Source organism: Falco peregrinus, chromosome Z, assembly GCF_023634155.1.
Source record: "Falco peregrinus isolate bFalPer1 chromosome Z, bFalPer1.pri, whole genome shotgun sequence".
NCBI classification, from domain to species: Eukaryota; Metazoa; Chordata; class Aves; order Falconiformes; family Falconidae; genus Falco; species Falco peregrinus.
Window position 1 is genome coordinate 1,001,362 of NC_073739.1, and position 23,857 is coordinate 1,025,218.

At 40.8% G+C, this 23,857-nt stretch overlaps 1 protein-coding gene across 2 annotated transcripts; it reads right to left on the minus strand.

Moving 5' to 3' along the window:
- Positions 1-1,011: 1,011 nt before the first annotated feature.
- MELK (maternal embryonic leucine zipper kinase) lies at positions 1,012-23,251 on the minus strand. Of its 2 annotated transcripts, XM_055791640.1 has the most exons (17): positions 23,151-23,251; positions 22,671-22,772; positions 22,284-22,369; positions 21,704-21,820; positions 21,023-21,166; positions 19,480-19,548; positions 18,244-18,336; positions 16,990-17,097; positions 13,891-13,959; positions 13,245-13,343; positions 12,162-12,248; positions 10,754-10,882; positions 7,254-7,449; positions 5,253-5,337; positions 4,647-4,812; positions 2,493-2,596; positions 1,012-1,413 (listed from the first exon to the last, which is right to left on the minus strand). In XM_055791640.1, the coding sequence occupies exons 2-17, from the start codon at positions 22,732-22,734 to the stop codon at positions 1,254-1,256; spliced, it is 1,776 nt and encodes a 591-aa protein (XP_055647615.1). In that variant the 5' UTR covers positions 22,735-22,772; positions 23,151-23,251; the 3' UTR covers positions 1,012-1,253. The 2 variants fall into 2 exon arrangements, with proteins under 2 accessions (XP_055647615.1, XP_027640662.1); XM_027784861.2 differs by lacking the exons at positions 13,891-13,959; positions 23,151-23,251 and having other exon boundaries at positions 22,671-23,059.
- Between the last annotated feature and the right edge of the window lie 606 nt (positions 23,252-23,857).

Consider the following 23,857-nt stretch of genomic DNA (forward strand, 5'->3'; position numbering starts at 1 on the left):
TCTTCTCAGTAGTTGGAACAGTGCTGTGTTTTGGCTCTGATGGGAGAACAGTGTGGACAGGGCACTGATGGTTTTAGTTGTTGCTGGGTGATGTTTATACTAAACCAAGGGCTTTTCAGTTCCTTGGGCCCTGCCAGCCAGCGGGCTGGGGGGGCACGGGACATGGGGAGGGGACACAGCCAGGACAGGTGACCCAAGCCAGCCGGAGAGGGATTCCATACCGTGGGACGTCATGCTGAGTATATACCCTGGGGGAAGGAGAAGGAAGGGGGGACATTTGGCATTATGGCGTTTGTCTTCCCGAGTACCCGTTACGTGATGGAGCCCGGCTGCCCTGGGATGGCTGAGCCTGCCTGCCCGTGGGGAGTGGGGGAGCAATTCCTTGCTTTCGTGGCTTTTGCTTTACCTATTAAATTGTTCTTACCTCAACCCTTGAGTTTTACATTCCTTTCCAATGCTCCTTCCACTCCTCTGGGGGGGGGCGGGGAAGGGGGAGGTAGTGAGCAAGCAGCTGCATGGTGCTGGGTTGCTGGCCCCAACTCATGTGTATACTTATTAGTTCCATATATTTCTCATGCCCAAGTTCTGCACTGTTAAAGGTGCTGCTCTGAACTGCATGTAGACAGTCAGGGTTACAAATGCCTTCTCCCTTCACAACAGTTCAAAGGTGCTATTGTTCTTGACACAATGATCTCATGAGCACTTAACACAAGAGCATCAGAAAGTACATACACTTTTTAAGTGTCACCAAGGCTTAGTAATGAGATGCAGTTATGTTTTATATGGGATCATAGTTTAAATCCTAGCAATCTTGACTTCAGAGTTATTAAAGACAGTCCCATTTTGTACAACATTGAGTATGTAGTGTAACTCTTGGAAACACAGCTGTGACTTAGTTAATGATCTCAATAAATCCTACTTAAGCAGAGACAAGAAGAGAATTATGCAAATGACTTTCTGTACCACATGTACTTGATAACTGTACAAAATAAACTTCAGCACAAACACCAATACTTTAATCCATGTACATGTAAAATATGCAGGAGACAGGGAAAAACTTACATAACATCTCCATTATTGTAAAACTTGTAATAAACGTTCTGTAAATAAAAGTTAAAAACAAGGAAGATTAGTTTTGCAGCATTCATAGCTGTATTTGGAAAATCTTTTACTTTTCTGAACAGACCTTTCTAAAATATTTGACTAAAACTTTGGTGCAAACCTGCTACTTTCTCAGTACATACATCAGCCCATCATAGCTGGCAGCTAGATAAGATGCCTTCCAATACTCTCTTGTAGACACAGGCATCACCTTTAAGCCGTTGTTGCCGGAGACCTGTTACTCCGAGTTTACTCAGTATGCATACTTCTAACTCAAACTTGACAGACAGTGTTTCACATTTCAGGCAATAACTGTACAAAACAAAGAACATAATTATTGAACTGTTTAATGTTCAGTAATTGATTTATATATAAAATAGAAGTAATTTAATGTTTTGTAATTCAGTTTTGAGTTAAAGGCACTTGACAGAAATTGCCCCATTGCTATTCAGAATATTGGGAAGCCACCCAGAATTTAGTGGACTAAAAGCTGTGAATATTTTAGCCCTAGAACGCTCTTATGCTCAAGTACCCATGTGTAGCACCAACAGCCTACCCAACCACAGGCACCACCCCCAGCCACAGATCCCCATTCTCAGAGCTGGAAGGACGGAGATGTTCTCACATTCATTACAGCTCAGCTGGTGTGAAAAGTGGAAAAACTGAATGCAAAGTTTAAATCATTAAAATTGGAGAAGGTTCTTCTATACAATTCAGTATCCTTCCAGACTTTGAGCTTGGAAATGTAGCACAGGTTGAAGTATACCCTGACAATCTACAATGACTCCCATTTAATTGGTCAAGAACTTTAGATAAAATGCATGTTCTTGAGCACATTTCTTTCATGCACTGGGAAATTAGAAAACTGACATAAAGCTTTGATCAGAACTAGGAACCAATCCTATTCTCAGTAACTTAGTCTAGTTAGTAAATTCTACAAATTAAAGTAATCCACATAATGCATGTGGATTCCGTGCAGTTTTGAAAATATATGAATCTTTTTGCTAAATGCTTATGTCTTATCTGCCAAAAAGAAGGATTAAAAGGTATCCAACATGTCACAAAGTTGTCCAGTTCGGTCATGTGACTGCACCCTAACCAGCCTTTTGTATTTACAGTTTCACAAGAGAGACAAAATTCAGCTCAGCCTAAGGGCTACCTGACTATTATCAATTCATCTCTATCAACGAGCTCTGTTAGAGCTCATTTAACACTGTTCTGCATTGTGTGTACAAGTTTTATTGCACACATTCATTTAGTAGCCCGTACACTTTACAGAAAGTTGCTGCAATTTACAAAGCAGGGCTCAGAAAGTAAGTTTACATACTCTGCTTTATCAAGGATTGGAATACTGACTAGACAAATACAAGCTGAAGTCATTTTACACTTACCCCTTTTGAACATATTCCACATGATTCTTTGTAAGCGCAGTGATTATTTCACTCAACAGTTGGTCTGGATTCAGTAGCTGTGTGGTGGTAACATTACTGCATGCCTAAAAGTAGTCAGCTCATTAAAAAAATTGTTCTTCTAAAACTGAAGACATCATGAAAAATTTTCATCAAGAACAGCTAAAATGCTTCAGTTTCCCAATATTATCATAATCAACACATTGTCATAACAACAGGAACACTAAACAACAACTGCTGGACAATTAATATTAAAGCATGCCCAATCATAAAATCCAAAGTAGCAGTGATGGGTCAGGACAGCACAGAGGCAAGAGAAATCTTGCATGTAGCCAGAGGCGATTCCTGGAAAGGACTGCAGAAGGCAGCCTCACAGCTGTGCTTGGAGCACCCTACAGCATGCTCCACCTCTAGAAGATTGCCTACAGTGTGTTGCCCAGCTGTGAGTCAGCACTTTGATGCCACAGAACACACGTGACACCATGTGTCTTGTGCTAGATGCTAAAGCATCACTCTGCTTAAAGAAAAAAGGTAACTATTTCTAAGTTTACTGTTATAGAGGTTTTGTATGACACCTAATATTGGGTGAGTCTGTTCCATCTAGTAAGCGTCTTCTTGAACAGCTTTCAGACATCCCTGTGTAACGGGAGAAAGTGTATGCCAACTGTATAATATGCCACAAATGCTCTATGTGGCTTCTGAAGTCACAGAAGCAGGTGAGAGAAGACAAGACCATAAAATAGCTTAAGAAATGAATGTAGGTTGAGGATCCAAAGTCAGAGTAAAAGATTGGTTCTTACAGTTTTTTCAGCCTAAAGCATATGCAGCTCCTTGCAACAACTGCTGTAACACTGAGATAAAGTTCTGTCTTCCCCTATCGTGCTCCAGTGTACCTAGACATGCATCAGTAATTTTGCATACACTATGGACAAGGGAGACTGATGCAGAAGGATAAAAGCTTTGAGACAGAAGATCTAGCTTTTGTTTCCAATTGCTTAGGTTCCTGAATTATTTGCAGTCTGGACTCCTGTCTGATGAGTTGGTCAGGTTTGGAGCCCAACATACGTCCTGAACTTGTAAGACTGAAAACCTTTCCTCTGACAAAAGCCCCTGAGAAAAGCTTCCAACTGGAATACAGTAGCTGAATTCCATTTACACTGGCTGCAAAACACAGAGTGGTCCTTTTACTGACAGACAGCTCTTACTGTACAGTAGGTGTCCTAACAGCCACAGCTCCAGCAGCCAGTCAGCTGAAGGTATACATCACTCATTTCTATGGAACCATTTATGCCTTATAACAGCCTTGTCTCGTTCATGTTGATCATGTCTTTCCAACGTGTTACCTACAGATTCAAGTATAAATTCCTTCTTGTGTAACTGTTAAAGTATTATTTAGTTGCTTCTGAGCCATCCGTACAATTCTGTTCACGACACTGGTATTATATTATGCCAATGCCATTTGATGCATATTCCACAAAGCTAATCCCAACCTCGTCACTCTACTCTGGCAGTTAAAAATTATTAATTTTTAAGTGCTGTGCCACGCATTGAGGAACTGCTACTTAGACAAAAATAAGTAGCCAACTGGCTCAGATGCAGTGACATCAAAACAATGCTGACAGTGTTCAGAAATTTTTTCATAAGGTGTAGTTATTTAGGCTTTAAGTTTAATCTCAGGTTCTCTTGACAACTAAAGACTATCATGGAACAGACATATCACTCCTGGACCACAGAAACCTAAGCCAGGAATGTTATCAAAGTAATATACGTATATTTTTTTTTTTAGTGTGAGAGCTAGCAGTATCTCAATACAAATAACAAGATCAAAAATTTTCATCTAGGGTTCCTTAAACCAACCTGCTTCCCTCACATTTGGTTTAGATGGGATATGAAAAGCAATAACCAAACTCCTCCCTTGATCTGCTGGTGACTTGTCTGAGCCCAGATTAACATGACATCTCTTGGTGATAACTGGGACATCATCATGTTAACAGAGATGCAGTAAGAGCAACTGCCCCTCACTATAGAATGCAGGCAAGTCAGATCACAGAAGTTTTCACAGAGCATTTCTAAGGGTGTTTGATGTTTTCAATAATTATACTTCTTTCCATGTTAGACTTTTTCCAGAAACCATACCTTCACTTTCCTCGGGCAATCTCTAGTGAATAGTTTCTTTTTGTTTGGTGTAAGCATATTGGTCATTCTATCTAGGCCTCTTTCAAGATTTTCAAGTAGTTTGGCTTTCCTCTTCTTTTGTCTGGTAACCATCTGAGTTAAGTCAGGATCCAACTCCCCTGAACACCTGTTACATGAACAAATTAACCTGTTATTTTTCCTCAGTGAGAAATTAGTCATTTCAGGTACATCACTAAAATATTAACAGACCTGACAGAATGGAGAAAACCAAAGCAAGTGCAGCACTTTATGAGAGTTTCTGTTGGGAATTCAGTTGAGATTTAAACCCAGAAATGTAAATAGAAACTGCAGCTCTATGGGGAACTAGAATAAGAAGGAACTTACATTATGAAAAATAGGAATATATTCTGAAAAGTCAAGTCACATAGTTTTAAAACTTCTCTGCCTTCACTGTTTTCTAGTGAATGTAGAAAGAGGTTTTAGCAAGTTTTCTACCAAAAGAATGAAAACAACACCTTGCTGTTGTAACAAGGCTTCCCAGGCAGTACATGGATTAAGGTTGTCCTGCTCCAAGTCAGAAATGCACACGAATAACTGGACGTTTACCTTCTTTCTGTAAGAGCCTCAGCTGCTGACAATTCGTCTGTGTTTGTGGGTTTCTTAGTTGCGGTGACTACAGGGAGTGGATTCTCTGAAAGAAAGCCAAAGCAGGTATGTTTTTGCATAACTGATTTTCTTTTCTTCAGCAAGGATTTCTCATTATTAGCAATTTATTTCTAAAACCAGCCCTCTTTTCTATCTTAGGTCTGTATCTTCAGAATGAAAAAATAAGTTTTTAATATAACAACAATACTACCCCTACTCTGCAAATTAAAACTGTGACTGATTTCCCCAGGGCTCTACAAATCAAGCCTTAGAGCAGCCAATCCAGTTCAATATTAGAAATTTGGAAAGGAAAAGGATTAGATTTGCATTCTTGCTTTGCCACTGGTCCCAGAATAAATACTGAGCAATTTACTGTGTTGAATAGTTGTGTTACTCACCAAGCCATTTCCCTTGTATGAAGGGTGTAAATTTATATAGCTATGTTTAATAATACACACTATATAATAGCCTAAAAAGTTCTATTACCCACACATTGACAGAGGTCTGTGGAGCATAGTTTGAATGTGCACAAGCAAACACCAAGTGAGACAGCCAGAAAATGAGTTGTTACAATTAAACCCAACTTTAACACTTGAAACTTCAGCTCCCTACAGAACTGCACCTGGCCCTAGACAATGATGACTTCAAAATTTCCAGTGGATACTTCCACATTTTTTTTTTCTCTGTGAAAGCATTAATACTACCCTTCCTGAATCAAAAGTCTTTCAATGAAACAAAAAGTTAGCTTTTAGTTGTTCAATCCTCGGAAATATCTCACTAACATGAGCTGAAACAGTGTTCCTGCATTTCCTATTTCATAAAAAGGACCTACTTTTGCTTTTTAAACTTACCACAAAGTCTAACTTCACAAGTCTGCAAGGTACCATATACAATCTTAAGACAAAAACCAGACTCATATAAACAACTAGTCTTTATAGTGCACTTCATTAAATCCTTTACAAAGGATGTCATTGAACAACAGTATGCCCAAGATGCCTTTAGCTTGAATCAGCCTGCAAAGACTGAACTGCTACCAAACAATGTCCCTCAGTACCTGGAACGACAGGCTGAGGGAGCTGGGGTTGTTCAGCCTGGAGAAAGCTCCAGGGACACCTTATAGGAGCCTTCTAGTACCTAAAGCAGTCAGCAGTAAAACTGGAGAGGTACTTCTTACCAGGCCATGCACTGATAGGACAAGGGGGAATGGCTATAAACTGAGAGAGGGTAGATTTAGATAACTTATTAGGAAGAAATTCCTCACTGTAAGAGTGGCAAGGCATGGGAAGAGGTTGCCCAGAGAAGCTGTGGATGCCTCATACCTGGAAGCCTTCAAGGCCAGATTGGACAGGGCTGTGAGCAATCTGGTCTAGTGGGAATTATCCCTACTCATGGCAGCCGGGTGGGAACTAGATGGTCTTTAAGGTCCCTTCCAACCCAAACCATTCTGTGATTTTTACTGCCACACTAGATTGTTACTGTGAAAGTGCCCATATGCTACCATGAGAAATTCAAAAGTTAGATTTCTCTTAGAGGCAGCAATAATAGCACACTTGACTAAAAGCATATCTTTATTTTCACTTGAGGTAATAACAAAGAAAAAACAGTGAGTAAATTGTGTTCAACCTTCATGGAAGAGTGGAACCAGATACAAGTTTTAGGAACACAGCACTGGACTCCATGTCATATGTGCCAAAAGGCATGTACACGCAATACTGTAAGTAGCAATGACTTCAGTAATTAATGTACAGTTAACATGTCCTTTTAACTCATAATTTAAAATTACCTCTTGCAGCACCTTACTAGATTGTACTAGAATGACCAGGCTTGCCAGTACAGCAAAAAAAGTTAAGTCTTCCAGAAACAGATGTCTCAGATACACAAATATCATGTTCATATTTGAATTTACAATAATTCCTAAGCAACATATGTGTTCTAAGTTTTCATTAGTTACAATCAACATACCTTTGAAGGCAGGTGCGGTTTGTACTTGTGTCTCAATTTGACTCTTTGCAGGAAGTGCAAAGGGCATTTCATTTCTTGAAGCTGACTCTGGACTAACATTCTCTTTGTTTTTATGCTTCTCTGGTGCCCCTTTTCTTGTCACTGAAGTTGACGTTGTGAATTCTGTATCATCCAGTTGAGCATCATGCCTTGAATGCTACAAGAGATGTAACAAAAAAAAAAGACATCCTTTGCTGTATTCTGATCACATTCAGGAATGTTACAGACAAGGAAATTCTAGAACTGAAGCAGGTTAAAAATACAATACGATGCTTGCCTTTTGAGCAAAATAGTTAAAAACTCTTCAATACTATATTTTGATATCTCTAATCTGCTATATATCGCCATAATTTGCTAATAAACATCTCATGTCATTTGCCATTTATTTATATTTCCTTCTAAATTCTTCAGCTTGCACATTTAAGACTATTCCTCCCCAGCTCATCTAAACACAGCTAAGATTTTTCATTTAGTTTATCTGTATAATTTTAATTGCTTCATTGGATTTTCTTGTTCAATACAGACAGGCTGAACCTCTTTAAAAACTTGCCAAGCTCTAGCCTAGATCCAAGATCTTGTTTGCTGTACCTTAACTTTTTTCCATCAGTTTTAAAACTCTCATTGCCTCATTTACTTATTCCCTAGATGCTGGTTTTATGCAAATCAAATGTCAAAGCTCAAGTTCTCATCAAATGAATCATGACTTACAGTTAGAGAAAGCCATAATTTATGTTCAGCTATATATTTAAAGCATTTCTTCACCCAGTTTGTAACTCCCCTTGGCCAGGGTCCACCAAACATTTAAATATGTAATAAGTTTTATGTACAATTAGAATAAGATTTTTTGGATTAAGAACAGTGGGTTTTTTTAAGGATCTAGTATTTGTTCTTCAAGCACCTGCTGTGTTCTGCAAGTATTTAGAACAATTTCTTCTAATGCAGATTCTTCAAACAGTGAAGCTGAATCAGAAAACTCCAAATACATGTGGCATTTCACTGCAGTCTGGCCTATCTTCATATCTAATGTTTTTTTCAGACTGAAAAGAAAAATTCAGTTGAGATTTCACTGCACAATTAAAAGTAAGACTTTGTCAGAAAAGTGTCACTGAGATCTAAATCTTATTTCTTTCTAAGTTTCTAATTATGGCTAACAGCTAATGGAAGATACCATGCTGGTGACCTAAGTTTTATCATATGACTAATCATTTGTATCAAAAGCAGATGTGAACTTATTCTTGAAGCACCATTATCAAGTCATCTGTCATGACCTGTGTCAAGAAAAGAAGCAATTCACAAGAGATATCTGCCTTTGATTTTGAAACTTAGACCATAACCTCTTTTTACTGAAAGCCAAATAAGCTGGAAAGAACCCAAGAAAAGAATGCAGTAAAGTCTGAAAGGGAGGCTGGATAAAGGTAAACAAGTTACATCCAAAACGTATGATTATGCAATCTTCAAGAGTACTTGAACTGACATTCAGCACCCTCCATCTAATTGCTACCTGTGAAAAATGTTGTAATTTATTAAATCACAGGGTTCATAACTTCAGCCCAGATTGTATGCAGTCTGAGCCGTGAAGGTTAGCAATCAGATGTATATCACAGTATCCCAAATTTTGAACACCTTTTGTTATTGTCAAGAAACCCTCTGCAAGCACCCATTTCATACAATTTGGTGAAATTGCATACAGTTATTTTAAATCATGAGTTCATTTTAGGAAGCTAAGTTCTGCTGGTAGCTAAGTTTCTCGGCCCATGATCAAGGATATTGCAATGATCAGATCTCTCATTACTACTGGAATAGAAACAGACCTTCCTAGTATGCCATCTGATCTGCTATGATGACTTACTAAAAAGCCCTTACCAGAGGGCTGCTAGCTACAGCCAAGAAGCTAACAGGCTGATACTGCATTTGAACTCACATTCCATTACAATACAAATGCCTGAATACAATTTGTCAGCTGCTGTGCTCCAGATGAAACTCATGCCATGGTGAATTTTTTTGAATATCCTATCCTTCTACATGAAGCTGCTTGAAATAAGGCAGCATTATGTACAAACTTGTGCCACTAAATTCAGAAACTGGCTAAGCTGAATGTTCTGTTTGCTTGCTCGTGTTCACATTAGACCCGCTCTAGCCAGAGAGCTTTGCCAGTTGGGTATTTCAGCAAATTCAGTTGATGTTCACTCACAGTATCTACATGCAGGTAAGTTGTGTCCCGAGTGCTGTAGGGTGACTAAGGGATTGTTGTGTTGTGTAGACATGATTTTCAATCACATACAAAGGCATAATGCAAATGTTAAATAGTAGCATTAGCCAGATAAATTTATCTAGGACTCCACTAGACATGAAGTAATTCATAGCATCAGCACTACTGAACCTAGAGATCCTCCACCTTATCACAGTGTAGAACACTAACCCACCACAGTCATGGAAATCACATTATGCACATTCAGCAACACTTATGATTCATGATATGATATCCAGCACTGGCAATCTTAGAATTCTCCTCACCTGTATTTCAAAGCAGTTGTATGAGTGAACTGAAATGATTTACATGCAATTGAGTCAAACATAAGAAAATATTTGAGTGCTTGCCTCTATGCAGAGAACAGCACATTCAGATAGCTAGTTAACAATTTTACACAGATATCTACAGTTCAAGGGGGAATGGATAACAGGAAGGTGTGCAGTTTTACTGAATGCTTTTGAGTTTGTCAAACAGACAAGTATCATTGACATCACATGTAGCTGCATATTATATATGACATTGCAAGGAATTTAGCAACTTTAGACAAGTTCTGAAATACTCCATTTGCACTTTGCTACCAAAGCAGAGGAACAGAAATTACTCTAAGATACACAAAACCACCTGAGAATCAAATTCATCAGAAAAACATCAGCAATGTGTTTGCTTTATTCAAAATTAGGAGCCCTCTCTGGGAGTGGGTATTTCTGCTTTGACCACTGGCTTATGTAGTGTCCATGTCATCCCAAAGTAGGCTGCCCAGGTGGCATGCCAGGATGTTTCAGAAGACTTTCCTTGCTAATCCATGTTAAATGCAACCAGCTAGGTACAAAAATACTTAAGAGACAAACACGAAAGAGCACAGCAAGGAGTTGGGCATCACACAGAAAGATCTGGAATGATCATGTAGGCCAGACAATGGGCAATTTTAGTATGTTTACATGAGTAGCCAAGGGGAGATTCTGCATCATGCTTATAAAGCACCATGTTGTCCCAGACAGTTATTCTAGTAATATCAATTCATAGAAGCAGCCCAACTTGCTAAAACATGTTAATAAGGAGACTGAACTGTTTAATGACCAAGACTATGGCTGACTGCACTCATGCTCTCTTACTGATTTTTAGGGCACTAGCCTGTTTTCCCAGGCAGAGTTTTTTTAATGCAGAGCAGCATTTTAATCAGTATGTCATCCTGTTGAATTTGAAAACTTACCTTGAAGCCTACTGGTTGCATTGTACTGGCATGCCCCATTAGATATGGAGCCCTTAAGCTAATAGGCTTGCCACGAGCCTTCTTGGATTGAAGCAAGAGATACGTTGCGGACATTTCATCATATTTCCACTGTGGGAGGGACGACAGGGACGAAAAAAAGAGCATTTTAATCTCCTCAGTGAAAACATTGTAAGTACAAAGCAAGCTCGACCTTTGGAAAATTTCTACATTTCAGGTTTTTCTACCTGATGTGCATCCCTGATGTTTGATCACCCTAAGTGTAATTTCAGACTTCAGTTGAATCACAGTTTGAGATCAAGAAATGAATGGCAAAGCTATGAATTTGCTTTAGCCAATATTTCAACCAAAGTCTCAATTTTTTTGGAAGTCGTCTGCTCCCTCCCCGCCCCCCATTCCTCCTCAAGTGGCACCAACTTTTTGCATGACTTTCAGCAACTCTGCTTCTGTAAGGAACAGCGGTACAATGCTTGACAGGTTTGCAGCATAGTACGGTTAGTCTGAAATAGCTGTAAGGGATTGTAAGTCCTCCAGTAAAGGACTATGCAAACTCCACAAACCCATTTGGAAGGACTTTTCCCCATATAGACAGATTACTCAGATTATTTCCTAGAACTGAAGAACAAGTAGCATTAGCTCTACAAATCCATCTTAAGTACTGCAAGCATTTAAAAAAATCTGTTTCTACTACAGGTACATGGAAAACCTAAAAGTTTTTTTCCAAAGCAAAGAACTATGTCAATGCTATTACGTAGAAAGAAGCAAAAAAATTCAATTTCAAGGGAGAATTTTCAGACTCAGGTCAAAACATGACATGTACTCCAGCTTTAAGTCTCTTCTATAGCCTGCAATGTCATTGCTAACATTTGTACAGTTCTTGCAGTGGTAGCCCATTCAACTTCTGTCATTTGTATTCAAAACTGACAAACACATTCACTTCTGTAAAAACTAAACAGTAACTCCAAAAAGATGATTTTTATAGTCTGGGTGATGCTCTGGTATTTTTCTCTTAACTCTATTTTTCCCCTTAATTATTGAGCCATTTCAAAGCAAAGAGTTAACCCAGCAAATGGCATCTGTTGTTCAGCTATAAGTTTTTTTAAGTCTATTTTGACTTTAAGAGATTCAGAAGGTTTTTTTAGCATGGTGGGAAGTTACAGTAAGGTTGCGGAAACATCAAGAGCACAATTAAAGGAGAAAAATAAAAAAAACCCAACAAATTCAAACTTCAGAACTATAGATATAAGGTATAGCTAGATTCTGGAGTTCTGCAAGGGCTCCTTAAATCTGAAGAGTATTAAGAAGTGTCATACTTGAGACTAGTCTGATAATACAGTAAGTTTATTTACTGTATTAGTGTTCAATTAAAGTACTGATGCATACTTCTTACCTCTGATATTAAATCCAATATAGTCTCCTTGCTTTGTTTATAAAACACAGAAAGCTCTGCTATACACTCTTCATCAAGTTGTACCAGCTGCAAGAACATAATGGATATTGAAGCATGAGGCTCTCAAGTTGTCTCATATCATATATTGTTTCACAATAGTGAAATGCAGTGTGCAGCGTCAATAACAAACCATGATTTTAAATTTTAGACTTGTGTTTTACATGGTTAGAACCACGTTGTAGGGAACAGACCAAGAAAGTCATACAACTTCAACAACTTCCCAGTCTGGCCACTTCTTGGCGAGAGCCTGTGAATTCAAAGAAGAAAGCCTGACAAGGTGATTTTTTTTTTTTACTAGAACGGAAGCTACACTTCCATCTCTCCATAAATATTCAGTTACCAGACACGCACTTCTTTTCCAGAGCCAGTTAGAACTGATGCTGCAGGCACGCCAACGCTGCTGTTTAGCTAGTGAAATAGTGACATCAGGTGGCCAATGGGAAGCATTGGCTGCAAACATGCAGGAACTTCTCAGTACTTACTGCCGGACAGCTAGGTTACTTCATTTTCCCCCCCCCCCCCGCTCTGCATACTACCTTAGTATCTATCTATCTATCTCTATCTACTACACAAGAGTAGTGATAGAGAGACAGGACAAATACCTTCAGTGAGGTCAAATTGACATTAGCAATTTTCAGTGAGGACTAAATACAAGATAAACCATAACCATGTCTACCACACTCTCCAGAACATTTGCCTTTTGCACTTTAAAGCATTGACCAAGCAGCCTGGAGAATAAACAGGTCATCCACGTGCGGAAATATTTCACATTTTGATGAGAATTCAGTTATTTTGCTAATTGGCCATCAGCTGCAGAATACAACAAAGACATTTGGAATTCTTCCTCAAGAGAAACAGAGAAAAGAACACCATCTTGACAGCAAGAAGAATCAGAAACAAACCATGGCCATCTCAAAGTTCATCTTTAGAGAAATGTCTTCACACCCTCATACTATAAGGACATTAGTATGCCAGTAAAGATGACATTAAGTACTCTAGTGTTCATCCAACAAGTGCACTTACCGGGTAGTCAGTTTGCCACTTAACAGCACGAGAATAACCTTCCATGAGCCAGGGGTGATGTAACAGCTGCTTAACCGTAATGCGCTTCTTTGGGTCCACCTAGTGGGGAACAAAACCGCAGCTGAAATCCTTGGGACGAGCTGACAGAACGATTTGCATTCTACTCAGAATGTTAGGGTGGTTACAAGCCAAAGTGGAAACCAACGCTGTTTCATAGCTTTGCCAAAAGGATGGTCAAACACGTGAGCTGCAAAGAGCAGTTCCAGAATCTGTTACAATAATTGTTCCAGGAATGTTTAGCATTGGCTAGATGGCCTAAGTGTGGCCCAAATGCATGTACAGTACATTTAGCTTCATTTATTTTTATTATTCATTAGCTGTTGTTTCTATAGCAAAATCAAAAACACCCAAATGCAGGCTGCTTGAAGACTTTGTTTAATCACCTAAACTTTGCTTTAATTTCTATACCAAATCCTTCTTCTCAAAGAATTTTCAGCAGAAGAAAAATTATTCTTTTCTTAAAAAAATTGTAAGAATTAAAGTCCTTGTTTAAACATTGCATAGCTTTTAAGTATTTCATTGATGCAGTGTTCTGACCTGTACAACAGTACTTTATAGGCCTATTGAATAGAAGCAACACCTATACCTGAAGCATCTGGTTAAGTAGCAGCATACTGCTAGGAGAGAGCCAGTCTGGAATATTGTATTGTCCGTTCTGCAGAAAAGAGGATTTAGAACAAACCTTGAACAGCCAGCTCAACAGGAATTGCTAAAATACTTGGACGATAGTAACATCTGTATTCAGTCAAAAAGAACAGCAGGCACACGCAAACTTAGCTTTAAGAATGACTCAACTAAATTTAATGGTAGTAATAAACCCCAGCTGTATTAGTAAGGAAAATGCCATGCCTAAACTATCAGCTGCAGTTTTCGCCCACCCAGCTTGTGTGACATTTCCATCTTGGTCCACTTGGGCAGCTAACCCGCTCTTTAGCGGCAGCACTGTTTCCTCATATCAACTCAATACTGAGGTTTCAGAAATAAACATGTTGGAGTATGAATGTCAAGAGTAGCACTTTGAAATGTGAATATGCCTTGAAATCCCTCCTTTGTAGAACAAAAATAAACCATTATCAACATTAAGCTATTCTTTTTCTTTTTCCTTTCTTACATGTTACATCTAGTACCAGAGTTTTGATCTCTGTTCATACTGCAGACAGCAAAAAGGTTACAGATCTAACAGATAAATTTTAAAAGTAAATAACTTAATTGAAAAACTTTTGATTAGAAGAAAATGGAAAACAGCTTTCAGACTTGAGATACAACAACAGTAGCTAAAAAACAAACCAGATTCACCATCAAGGATCATTTACTTCTCCATGGAGGAAAAAAACCCAAAGAGTAAAGATCCATTGTGAAATAACATCACTATCCTTCTGCCATGGAAGACTTCCTTCTGCAAACAAACGCTTCCATAACAAAACAGTTGGTATTATATGCAACACGTGTTTAAGCAGAGTATGTATAGCTTTCCCATCACAGGTTACAGCACTGAAGTTCCATCTTTACAGACACCGCTAATAAGATACTTATAAATAGTTTGTAGCCTGTTTCACAATGCAGCTTTACTCCGAAACTAAGCCAAGTCAAATAACACATGTAATCTGCATTTTATTTTTATGTAGTGCTACAAGACAAGGAAAAAAAATTAGCACCTCCTTGACTGAGGGCAGGGCTAGAAGGAAAAAATAGATTGCAATAGCTACAAAATGCATTAATATCACTAGAAATAAGTTTGGAGGGTTTTTGGTTTGGGTTAGGTTTTTTGTTGTTGTGCTTTTTGTGGAGTTTGGGGTTCTTGTTTTGGTTTTTTTTTTTTTTTTTTTTTACAAGAGTCACATCGCATGCTTGATTTTTCATTTAAAAAGTAAAAACATTTATTCAAGTATTCCCAAATGAATAGATGTGGAACATTCTGGGCAGGTCATATGTTCCTAATTAGATTCAAGCAGCAGATTATTACATTGACTTGGAACAATAGTTCTGAGTCAAGATTACAGTAAGTTTCAGGACCTATAATGTGTGAAATTGAATTCCACAATAGTGTGTAAGTGTCTTCATTTCAAGCAATTTTCAGTTCACAACCACATAAAATTGAAACAAATTTAAAGTGGAAATTGCAAGCCTGCATCTTGACACCTGTGATGTTACTGGTCTTCAACCCCATCCAGATGGAGCTGTAAAACCTGGTTGTCTCAGTTCACTCAAAGTTTCACTGGCCAACATTCTGTCAGTCATATAGCTCAGCTGTTATTTCCTGTGCATGTCAGTCAGCTGTAACTATGCAGAAATCATTTTTGATGATCTTAAGATCTCCATTCCACATCTAAGCTCTCTGCTTAAGTTGCAACTACTGACAAGTTTAGGGGCATTAATACCTTACACAGATCATTTACCAGGTTCTGCATCTTGGTGCAATGACCAGCATAAAGGATTTTCTGTCATCCTACAAAAGATGCATATAAATGGGCAAGTTCTCAATGTATACTAACTATATGGATAAAGAACACAGTTCACACCACAAGAAGAGAGGGAAAAGTAGCTCAAGTCTGACTGATGACCTGTAACATCAATTTTACTGATAACTTGCCAATGCTTGCTAACATTATCTGGACAACATTTTAGTCTCATTGTTTAGTTTCAAGTAGCCAAGGAGCAAGGAGTTGGACTCAGTGATCTTTATGGGTCCTTTCCAAGGTGAGAGATCCTGTGATTATGCAAGTAGGAAAGCCATACCATTTTAATGGTGACTCATGTGAATATAAAAGTAAAAAAAAGTTAGTAGTGGTGCTTAAGTCTTTACAACAAATTAAACTAAGCTCACTGCAGATCTCCTGTCAAGGTATTCAAGTCAATTCCAATTTCAGACTGAAAAGCTCTGCCATTTGAGGAAATAACCCTGCACTTTATAGAGCTCTGACTGTTCTGCACCCCTGCACAGACCAGCTGTAGCCCTTCAACACCTTGAGGTGGTTTTTGGGGTTTTTTTGTTTGACAGACTCTGGGCGAGAGAAGGAAAAAGAGGTAGAGGAAGGAAAAGCCCTTAATGCAACACAGCAGCTCCTCACCCCACTCGCTTACTGGAAGCTTTGACATAAGTTTTGTGGCAGCTTGGAAGTGGTTGGTACAGGTGTGTGTATGAAGAGGAACACCAGCCATTTAGCTGCACAAGTCAAACAGAACCAATTACTGAATGACATGACTTACTATTTATTCAACTTTTTCTGTTATTATGGTGTCTTACATTTCCTTCTCTTTTTGGAGGAGGAAAGCATAATAGCAGATGCAGAATCCAGCTTTTTCTGGAAATGAGAACAGCTAACATTTCAAAACATTCATTTTGGTAAATCAAGTGACAGACTTGCAATTCCATTCCATACAACAGTGAGAAGCCAGATAAAGGCTCAGATAAAAACCTCCAGTCCACCAGCAAGAAAATGTTTCTCCTGAAACTCAATTTCCTATCATATTACAGGACCAAGCTAGAGTACTGCAAAGGCCCACCAAAGAGGGCAACAATATCCAAAATAGCAGTAGGAAAAGTAGCAAAGCATAACAAAATTCTGCAGATATGCCTTTTTACTCCAGGCATAGCTCACCAGGTTCTGCCATCAGAAAAGAAAAGGCCTCTCATAATGCTTAGCAATATTTGTTCCCAGTGTATTCTAGCACCAGCAATACCTACCAGTACCCTCCTGTAGACAGACACGATGGTATTATCACCAGCATCATCAAAGGGGTGAACGCCACACAGTAGAGTATACAGCAGTACTCCCATGCTCCAAACATCTACCTAAAAAAAAAAATATAGAAGTGAGTGGCAAAAGAAGTTTTAGGGCTTAGATCACTTTGGCAAAGCCCACATACAACTCATGAAAAGTAGGCTCCTTTATTCTCGACAGAACTCTTTCTATGCCAAGTGAAAGCATACAGCCCAAATTCAATTTTTAATTCACTCAAGCTAGAGCACTTGTTAAACCAATATCCTCTCCTTTGGTTGCCAAATTGCTGCATTACCTTCAACCTACAAGGATTTCACTGGCAAAAATGAAATAAGCCTCATCACAAGGGATTTTATATGGTAATGTATTACTGATTACAAGAGCTCTCACCAGTTACAATCAACTTTAAAGCCCTACTGCTTCTTCTCTGGATAGGTATGACAAGGTCCATGTGCCTTGTACCACCTTGTACTGGTATTTCCATTTAGACATAAAGAAAAAGGAGGCTTGGAAAGCACTGGACTTTACAGAATTCAAAACTAAAAAAAAAGAAAGCAGGAGTTAAAGGCCAAGGACAGTGGCGTGAAGGTATGCAAAAGGAAAAAAACCTGATGTCATTTAACAGCAGAGCTGTTTAGGAAGTTTGAGGGGGATTGTAGTTACAGCATTTTGGATCGATTGAGAAAGGCAGGTCCTGGTGTTCTGGACATGGAATCCAAGCTGAATAAACACATTCTTTCTTCTCTCAAATTTTATTACATTGTGAGGTACAAAGAACAGGTTTTCCTACATGAATTTCAAGCTAAAGACAGGCCTGGTAAAGCATACAAGATACTGAGACCACACAAAGACCTGCAACAAGAGCTGGATAAACCAAAAGAACAAATTGTTGCTTGAAAGAACATGCAGTAGAAGGGAGGAGTTCAAGTTACTGTGTTGTAGGGCACTAGAACATGGAGCAGCAAATGGAGACAGCAAAAGATTAGTCAGAGACAAAATAGCCAGCTACATGATCCATGGCCAAGGGCACCATGTGCTGTTTCAGGCTGTGACCATTGAGGTTAGTTGCATAGCTTCTGAGAACTACCTAAGGTGATACTACCAAGCAGTATTCGAGAGCAAAACCAAGTCAGCCTATATGAACTTCACCCTCTTTAAATACATGAAGTTGGAGGTGGGGGACATGGGGATGACCCTAACAAAACTGTGCTACTTACCTCTGAGCCAATATATGGTTTGCCCTGAATCACCTCTGGTGCTGCATAAGCTGGGCTTCCACAGCGTGCGTGCAGGGGTTTATCAAGGCCACCCTAGAATAACAAAAAAAAAAAAAATCACACAGAAGCATTGGCTTTAATGCAGTTTAAGTCTTCTTTGGCATATTAGAGGCCTCAGAGGATTCATTTTCCTCTGCTGTGCATATACATTCAACTTATATTTTGCTTTGGTGCAATAAGAGCTTCACTAGGTAAAAATTGTGTGAGGCCATGAGTATCCTCTAAACATTTAGATCCCAAGCTGTTCATTCATCCATTATCCTAAACAGTCTTTCCACAGCTCCTTCTCCAATAAGAATACTTCCCTTTGAGACTGCAAAGAGAGATGGAACTTTGGAAGAAGTGATCAAAGAACTACTGGCAGGAGGCTAGCTTGTTATTTATACCAATATTTAAAGCAATAACTTTGTGAAGAACCACTAAAAATGCTTTCTTATTAAAACCACGTTAGTACTTTGCCTGGGCTTTGTCCTAATATCAGAATAGGGTGACATTATACCATCAATATGATGGTATAATTGTCTATCACCTGTAAGATGTTCCTTCTAACCCGAGTCAAATAAAATGATCTGAAGACAAGTAGCTGACATTCAATCAGTAAGACTTTCTTCCCATTAGTTTGCTTTTTAACAGCGACTACCTCGCATATTAAAAGCTGACAAATATAAAGGGCTCTCGGGAACTAATTTTAAAACCATGAAACAACTCAGCACAAGCATATGGAACCAGAGGATTTTTAAATGGAACTGGAATAAACTATTTGATTCTGTCCATGATATCCACACACATACAAGTCTTTTTTCAAAAGAAGACATACCCACTGAAACTTATTAGGGAAAAAATGCACACCAGAATAAGCTTTGTATTACAGGCCTTTATATGTGACAGCAGATCATATACATATAGGACGATCTCTGCCTTAGATTTTGGTAAAAGATATAAAAGTATAAGAAGAAAATGACCCAACAGTCTAGTCATAACATGCAGTTACCTGCTCTCTCATGCATTTAAGGCCTTACCAAGTAATTAGCCATCAGATGACAGCTTGGATGCAAACAGCCTGAATTTAGGGTCTGTGGGCAAGTCTCTGCATTACACTCTGAAGTCAGATATCATTTTGTATGTGTGTGCAGCACCTGATTTAGCTCTGCTCTGGAAAGCAACCAATACTCTTACCTTTGGTTTTGCACAAAGTCCAAAGTCTGTCAGCTTCAAATTATGTTCCTCATCAACCAGTACATTTTCCTGATAAAAGAGAAAATGGTCATGAATGCTTCTATAACCTAAGTGTCCAAGAAATTATGCTTTCCCTCCCCTTACTTTTTCCTATCATTAGCAGCTAGAATCTACCGAAAGCTCTCCTCTGGAGCTTTTGAATGGTTGCAGATGAGGACATCCCATACTCTGGATGGGGAATACTAATTCCTATCTGCTGAGAGGGGCCTGGGAAGGACAGGAGGGATGTCACACAGCAAGCTGAGCAAGAGGCAGCAGTCTGTCCTGGCAGAAGAGGTGGCCATCAATATCAAGGCCTGTATGAGAAGAAGCACAGCTAGGAGACTGGAAGTTATTCCTAGTCCTCTGCTTAGCACAGCTATTATAGAGTGCCTAGTTTCTGTCCCCCAGTACAGTAAAGACAAACTGAGGTAAGCTCAGTGGACAGCTATCCATCTGCTCAGGGTGCTGGAGCACTTGCACAACGAGGAGAGGCTGAGGGAGACATGTTTGTTCAGCCTTTATATGAGAAAGCTTCAGTAGAAACTTATAATAACTACGAGGGCAGGAAGACTCCACAGCAGCAGCAGGATAATCACAGACAACAGGCACGCAAGAGACACTCAAAGGGGATATCAGGAAAAGCCCTTCTCCTTATAAGGACAGTGAAGAGCAGAACATATTGCCCAGAGAGATTGCACTGTCTCATCCTTGGGACAGGTCAAAGATGTGACTGGATAAAGACCCAGGAAGCTTGGTCTGACACTGCTTTAGCAGGAGGTTCAAGCAGAAGCCTCTAGAAGTCACTTCCCACCCAAGTTATTACATGACCCTATGAATCTGCCAGCTCTCCAGCTACAAGCCAACTCCTTCCACAAACCTTTGGAGACAAAGGTTTCATGAGCTGCATAGGAAAATGCTGGTGCACTAAGAATTTGCTTTTCTCAGAGCATCCCTAAAAATGTTAATTCCTAACCCCTTCAAGAAGAAATGCACTCAAGTCTTCCATTCCCTAAACCTATGCTTAAACTCTGCAATGACAGCAAAGCTACAGGATGGGTCCCATAACATGCATCTCCCCCACCATCCTCTGTCTAGCCATGCTTGTTTAAACCATCAGTGTCACTTTTCCCTTTGGGGATGAAAACAGAATCGTTTTGTAGGAGAGCAGCACCATGAAGACTCTCCAGATACAAACTGGAATAACAGGGATAGAAAAACACCTAAGGAACATTTAAAGTCAGATCTATGTCTCTGCTCCACTCCCAGCTAGGGCATGTTGTTCTGCTCTTTCAGAGAAAGCTCCTTTCTCAGGTATAGCCGCATCCAGCTCAGCTGAGGAATGCACTAGCATGTAGAAACAATGCTCTTTTAGAAGACATTTGCTAGATAAAGAGCTCTAAGCACAAGAGAAAGGAGAAGGCATAACTTACTCCAGCTCCCAAAGAAATAAAAGTGGGTGATCATTATTATTTATGCAAATCTGATTCCTATTCATACTTACTGGTTTGACATCCCTGTGGGCATATCCCTGACTGTGAACATAAGCAATTGCTGAAACAATCTGCCGAAAAAATGCTCGACTTCTCTCTTCAGAAAGACGGCATTTGGAGGTTACATAACTATATAGCTCTCCTCCAGAACAGTACTGCATGAAGACAGGAAGAAAAGAATGTATTTAGAACACAGCAATGAAATCAAAACAACAGCAGCACTGGACAGCAACTAGAGGATGCTAGTCCACTCCCTCTGCTTTATTGCAGTAGTGCCCAAGCATGCCCTGGGTCAGCACTGCAGCACACCAAACATACTGAAAAGTCAGACTGTTGCCTGACATGTTGCAACAGATGCATCACGTTAACATCACAGGCAATACAAATTGCCAAGGAGGTGACAAACACACAGGAGTTCTGGGGTCCTGTGTGTCCTGCTGGTGCTATTTTAAAACAGCTGAAGTGCAAGGTAGGAATTAGAGTTATTCTACTCACTGTACAACAGTGAGGAGCAGCTTTTAGAAGAAAAGAAACCATGGAACACATTACAAGCTTAATTTTTAAACGAAAGCATCTTGAACATGGTCATCATTGAGATGTAACCATTCTTTAAAAAGTTATTTAAGTTGTTGTCATCTACTACTACAGCTAAACCCAGGAACCTTCACCACTGTAGAAACACCACTTCTTACCTCTAAGACCAGGAATATATTCTTGGATGTCTCTATCACATGATACAACCGGCAAATATGCTGGTGACTTAAGTTTTTCATGGCATCAATTTCTAGTTTGATGGAAGACAAGCTATCCTAAAAGACCACAACAGCAAGCTATGAAATTACCAACTCTTTTGACAGCCTTTACTTCACAGTAAACATCAGACTACTGCTCAACACAGTTTCGCAGCATGTAGCTGAGAGCATACAGCTCAACTGCTCAAATTCAATGCAGCAACAGCTCTGCCGTTACCCCCCTGCAATTCTGCTGTACCGATCAGCAAAACCAGAGGGGTAGATGTAAAATAGTATTCTCATCAGCATTCTCTTTGAATTCCTGTCATAATCTTTAGCTTCCTCAACTTCACAGCCAGCAAGCGTTGCACTCCCCATAAAAGGGTGCAAGATCTGTGGTCTTCTGTTACAATTCTTTCAAGTCTACAGCATTCATCAATAGTCAACAGGACAAGCAGGCACTTCGACGTGCTGCATCCCTGTGTTCCTGCCACAAGAACAACAGAAGATTCTGCCAACTTTTAAGTATCTTTCAGCTTACCCCTAGAGCAAGTTTGTCCATGATCTTTATTGCAACTTTTTCACCAGTGAGGAGGTGTCGCGCAAGTTTTACCTTTGCGAACCCACCTAGAATTAAAAGAAAAAACAAAAAAAAACAAAAGAGATGTTTACAGCTCAGAGTGATGACATGCTTTCTTGCCTGTAATATCACAGTTATGCTGGACTACATAGCATGCACAGTGTACAGCGTCTTCATTCGAGGAAGAAGTGATCACTGCCACCAACTTCCCACTGCATTTTCAGAATTCCATCCCCCAAAACGCATGCAACAGCCTATAGATTTTGCAGTAAGTTATTCTAGAAAGGCTCAGAGAAACACTGAAGCAGTTAAACAGATTGCACACAGGCATTCACAGATTATGCTTACCAGATCCAATTGTTTCATATAAATCGTAGTACTGGAGAACTTCCTGATAGTCAGCTGAAGCCATTCTGGGACGAAAACGGGCAGTGCAATTCTTTTCAGCACCTGCAAGGAGAAAGCGTAGCCAGTGTCCACACGCCTCCACTCAGAGCAGACCCACAGGAACCGAAAGCACAGCTGTTGCAGCTCCGGTGCTGCACAACCAGCAATAAAGTCACCGGGCAAGTAAGCCCGGACGCCCGCAGGCTGAGGGCACAAGGCGCTGGCCTCTTTCAGGGGCTCCTCGCTAACGCCGGGCAGCGAGAGCGGGCTCCGCCACAGCCTCCTCCGCAGGGCAGCGACCGGGACCCCCGAGGATGCTGCAGCGGCCGCTTCCTCCCGCGGGCTGCGCCTGGGAGGCAGCGCAGGGAAGAGGCAGCAGGGAGCACTGCGCTCACGACGACATCAGCACAGCTCCGCTGCGAGCCGGAGTCCCCTCGACACCTGCCGCCAAAGCACCGACGAGACGCCAGCCAGCTGGGACGAGAACCCAAGGCAAGGGCAGCACTCACTGAGCCGGGTGCTGCCGTTTAAATCTCGCTGCCACGGCGGCCCGCCTCCGGCCGGGGCGGCCCAGCGGCCAATCACCGCGCAGGGCGTCACCGGAGAGGCGGGAGCGCGCAGTGCATGACGGGAGGGAGGTGGGGCGGGGCGGAGCTGGGCGGGCGGGCGCCGCTATGGCGGGAGAGTCTCCGCTGCCGTCTCGTTGCCCACGGCCCGGTCCCGACAGAGACGGGAGCCAGCGCGCTCTCCCGTCGGGAAGGCTGCCGCCTCCTCCAGCCCGCGGGGAGCGGCGCGGGACGGGCGCCGCCGGGTCTGCCGCCGCGCACAAGGTGGCCGCTCCGGGGAGACTACGCTTCCCAGCATGCTCCGCGGCCCCTCCGTGTTGTGCGGCCCGGCCCCCGGCCCGGGACCGCCCTGCCCCGGGCACCGCGGGGCGCGGGCATCCCCGGCTGCTGCTCCGCGTTGCAGCAGCCCGGGGCAGGGGGGGAGGCCCTCAGAGATGCAGGCTTTGCTCTGGTACGGCGGGCATAACGCGCCACAAGCAAATAAAGGGGGGGATATCCCCCCAGCTTTGGTGTAGCATCTTACTTCTATAAACTGCTTCTCCCCTGGAACCCTCTCTGACATATTAAAGCTGTCCAGAGCAA

Coding starts and splice junctions, on each gene's coding strand:
- MELK (XM_055791640.1), bottom strand. CDS start 22,734: ATGGCTTCAGCTGACTATCAGGAAGTTCTCCAGTACTACGATTTATAT. Junction 19,549..21,022: donor CCCACAGGGATGTCAAACCA/GTAAGTATGAAT, acceptor CTCTTTTATCAG/GAAAATGTACTGGTTGATGA. Junction 13,960..16,989: donor CTGTCTACAGGAGGGTACTG/GTAGGTATTGCT, acceptor TCTTTTCTGCAG/AACGGACAATACAATATTCC.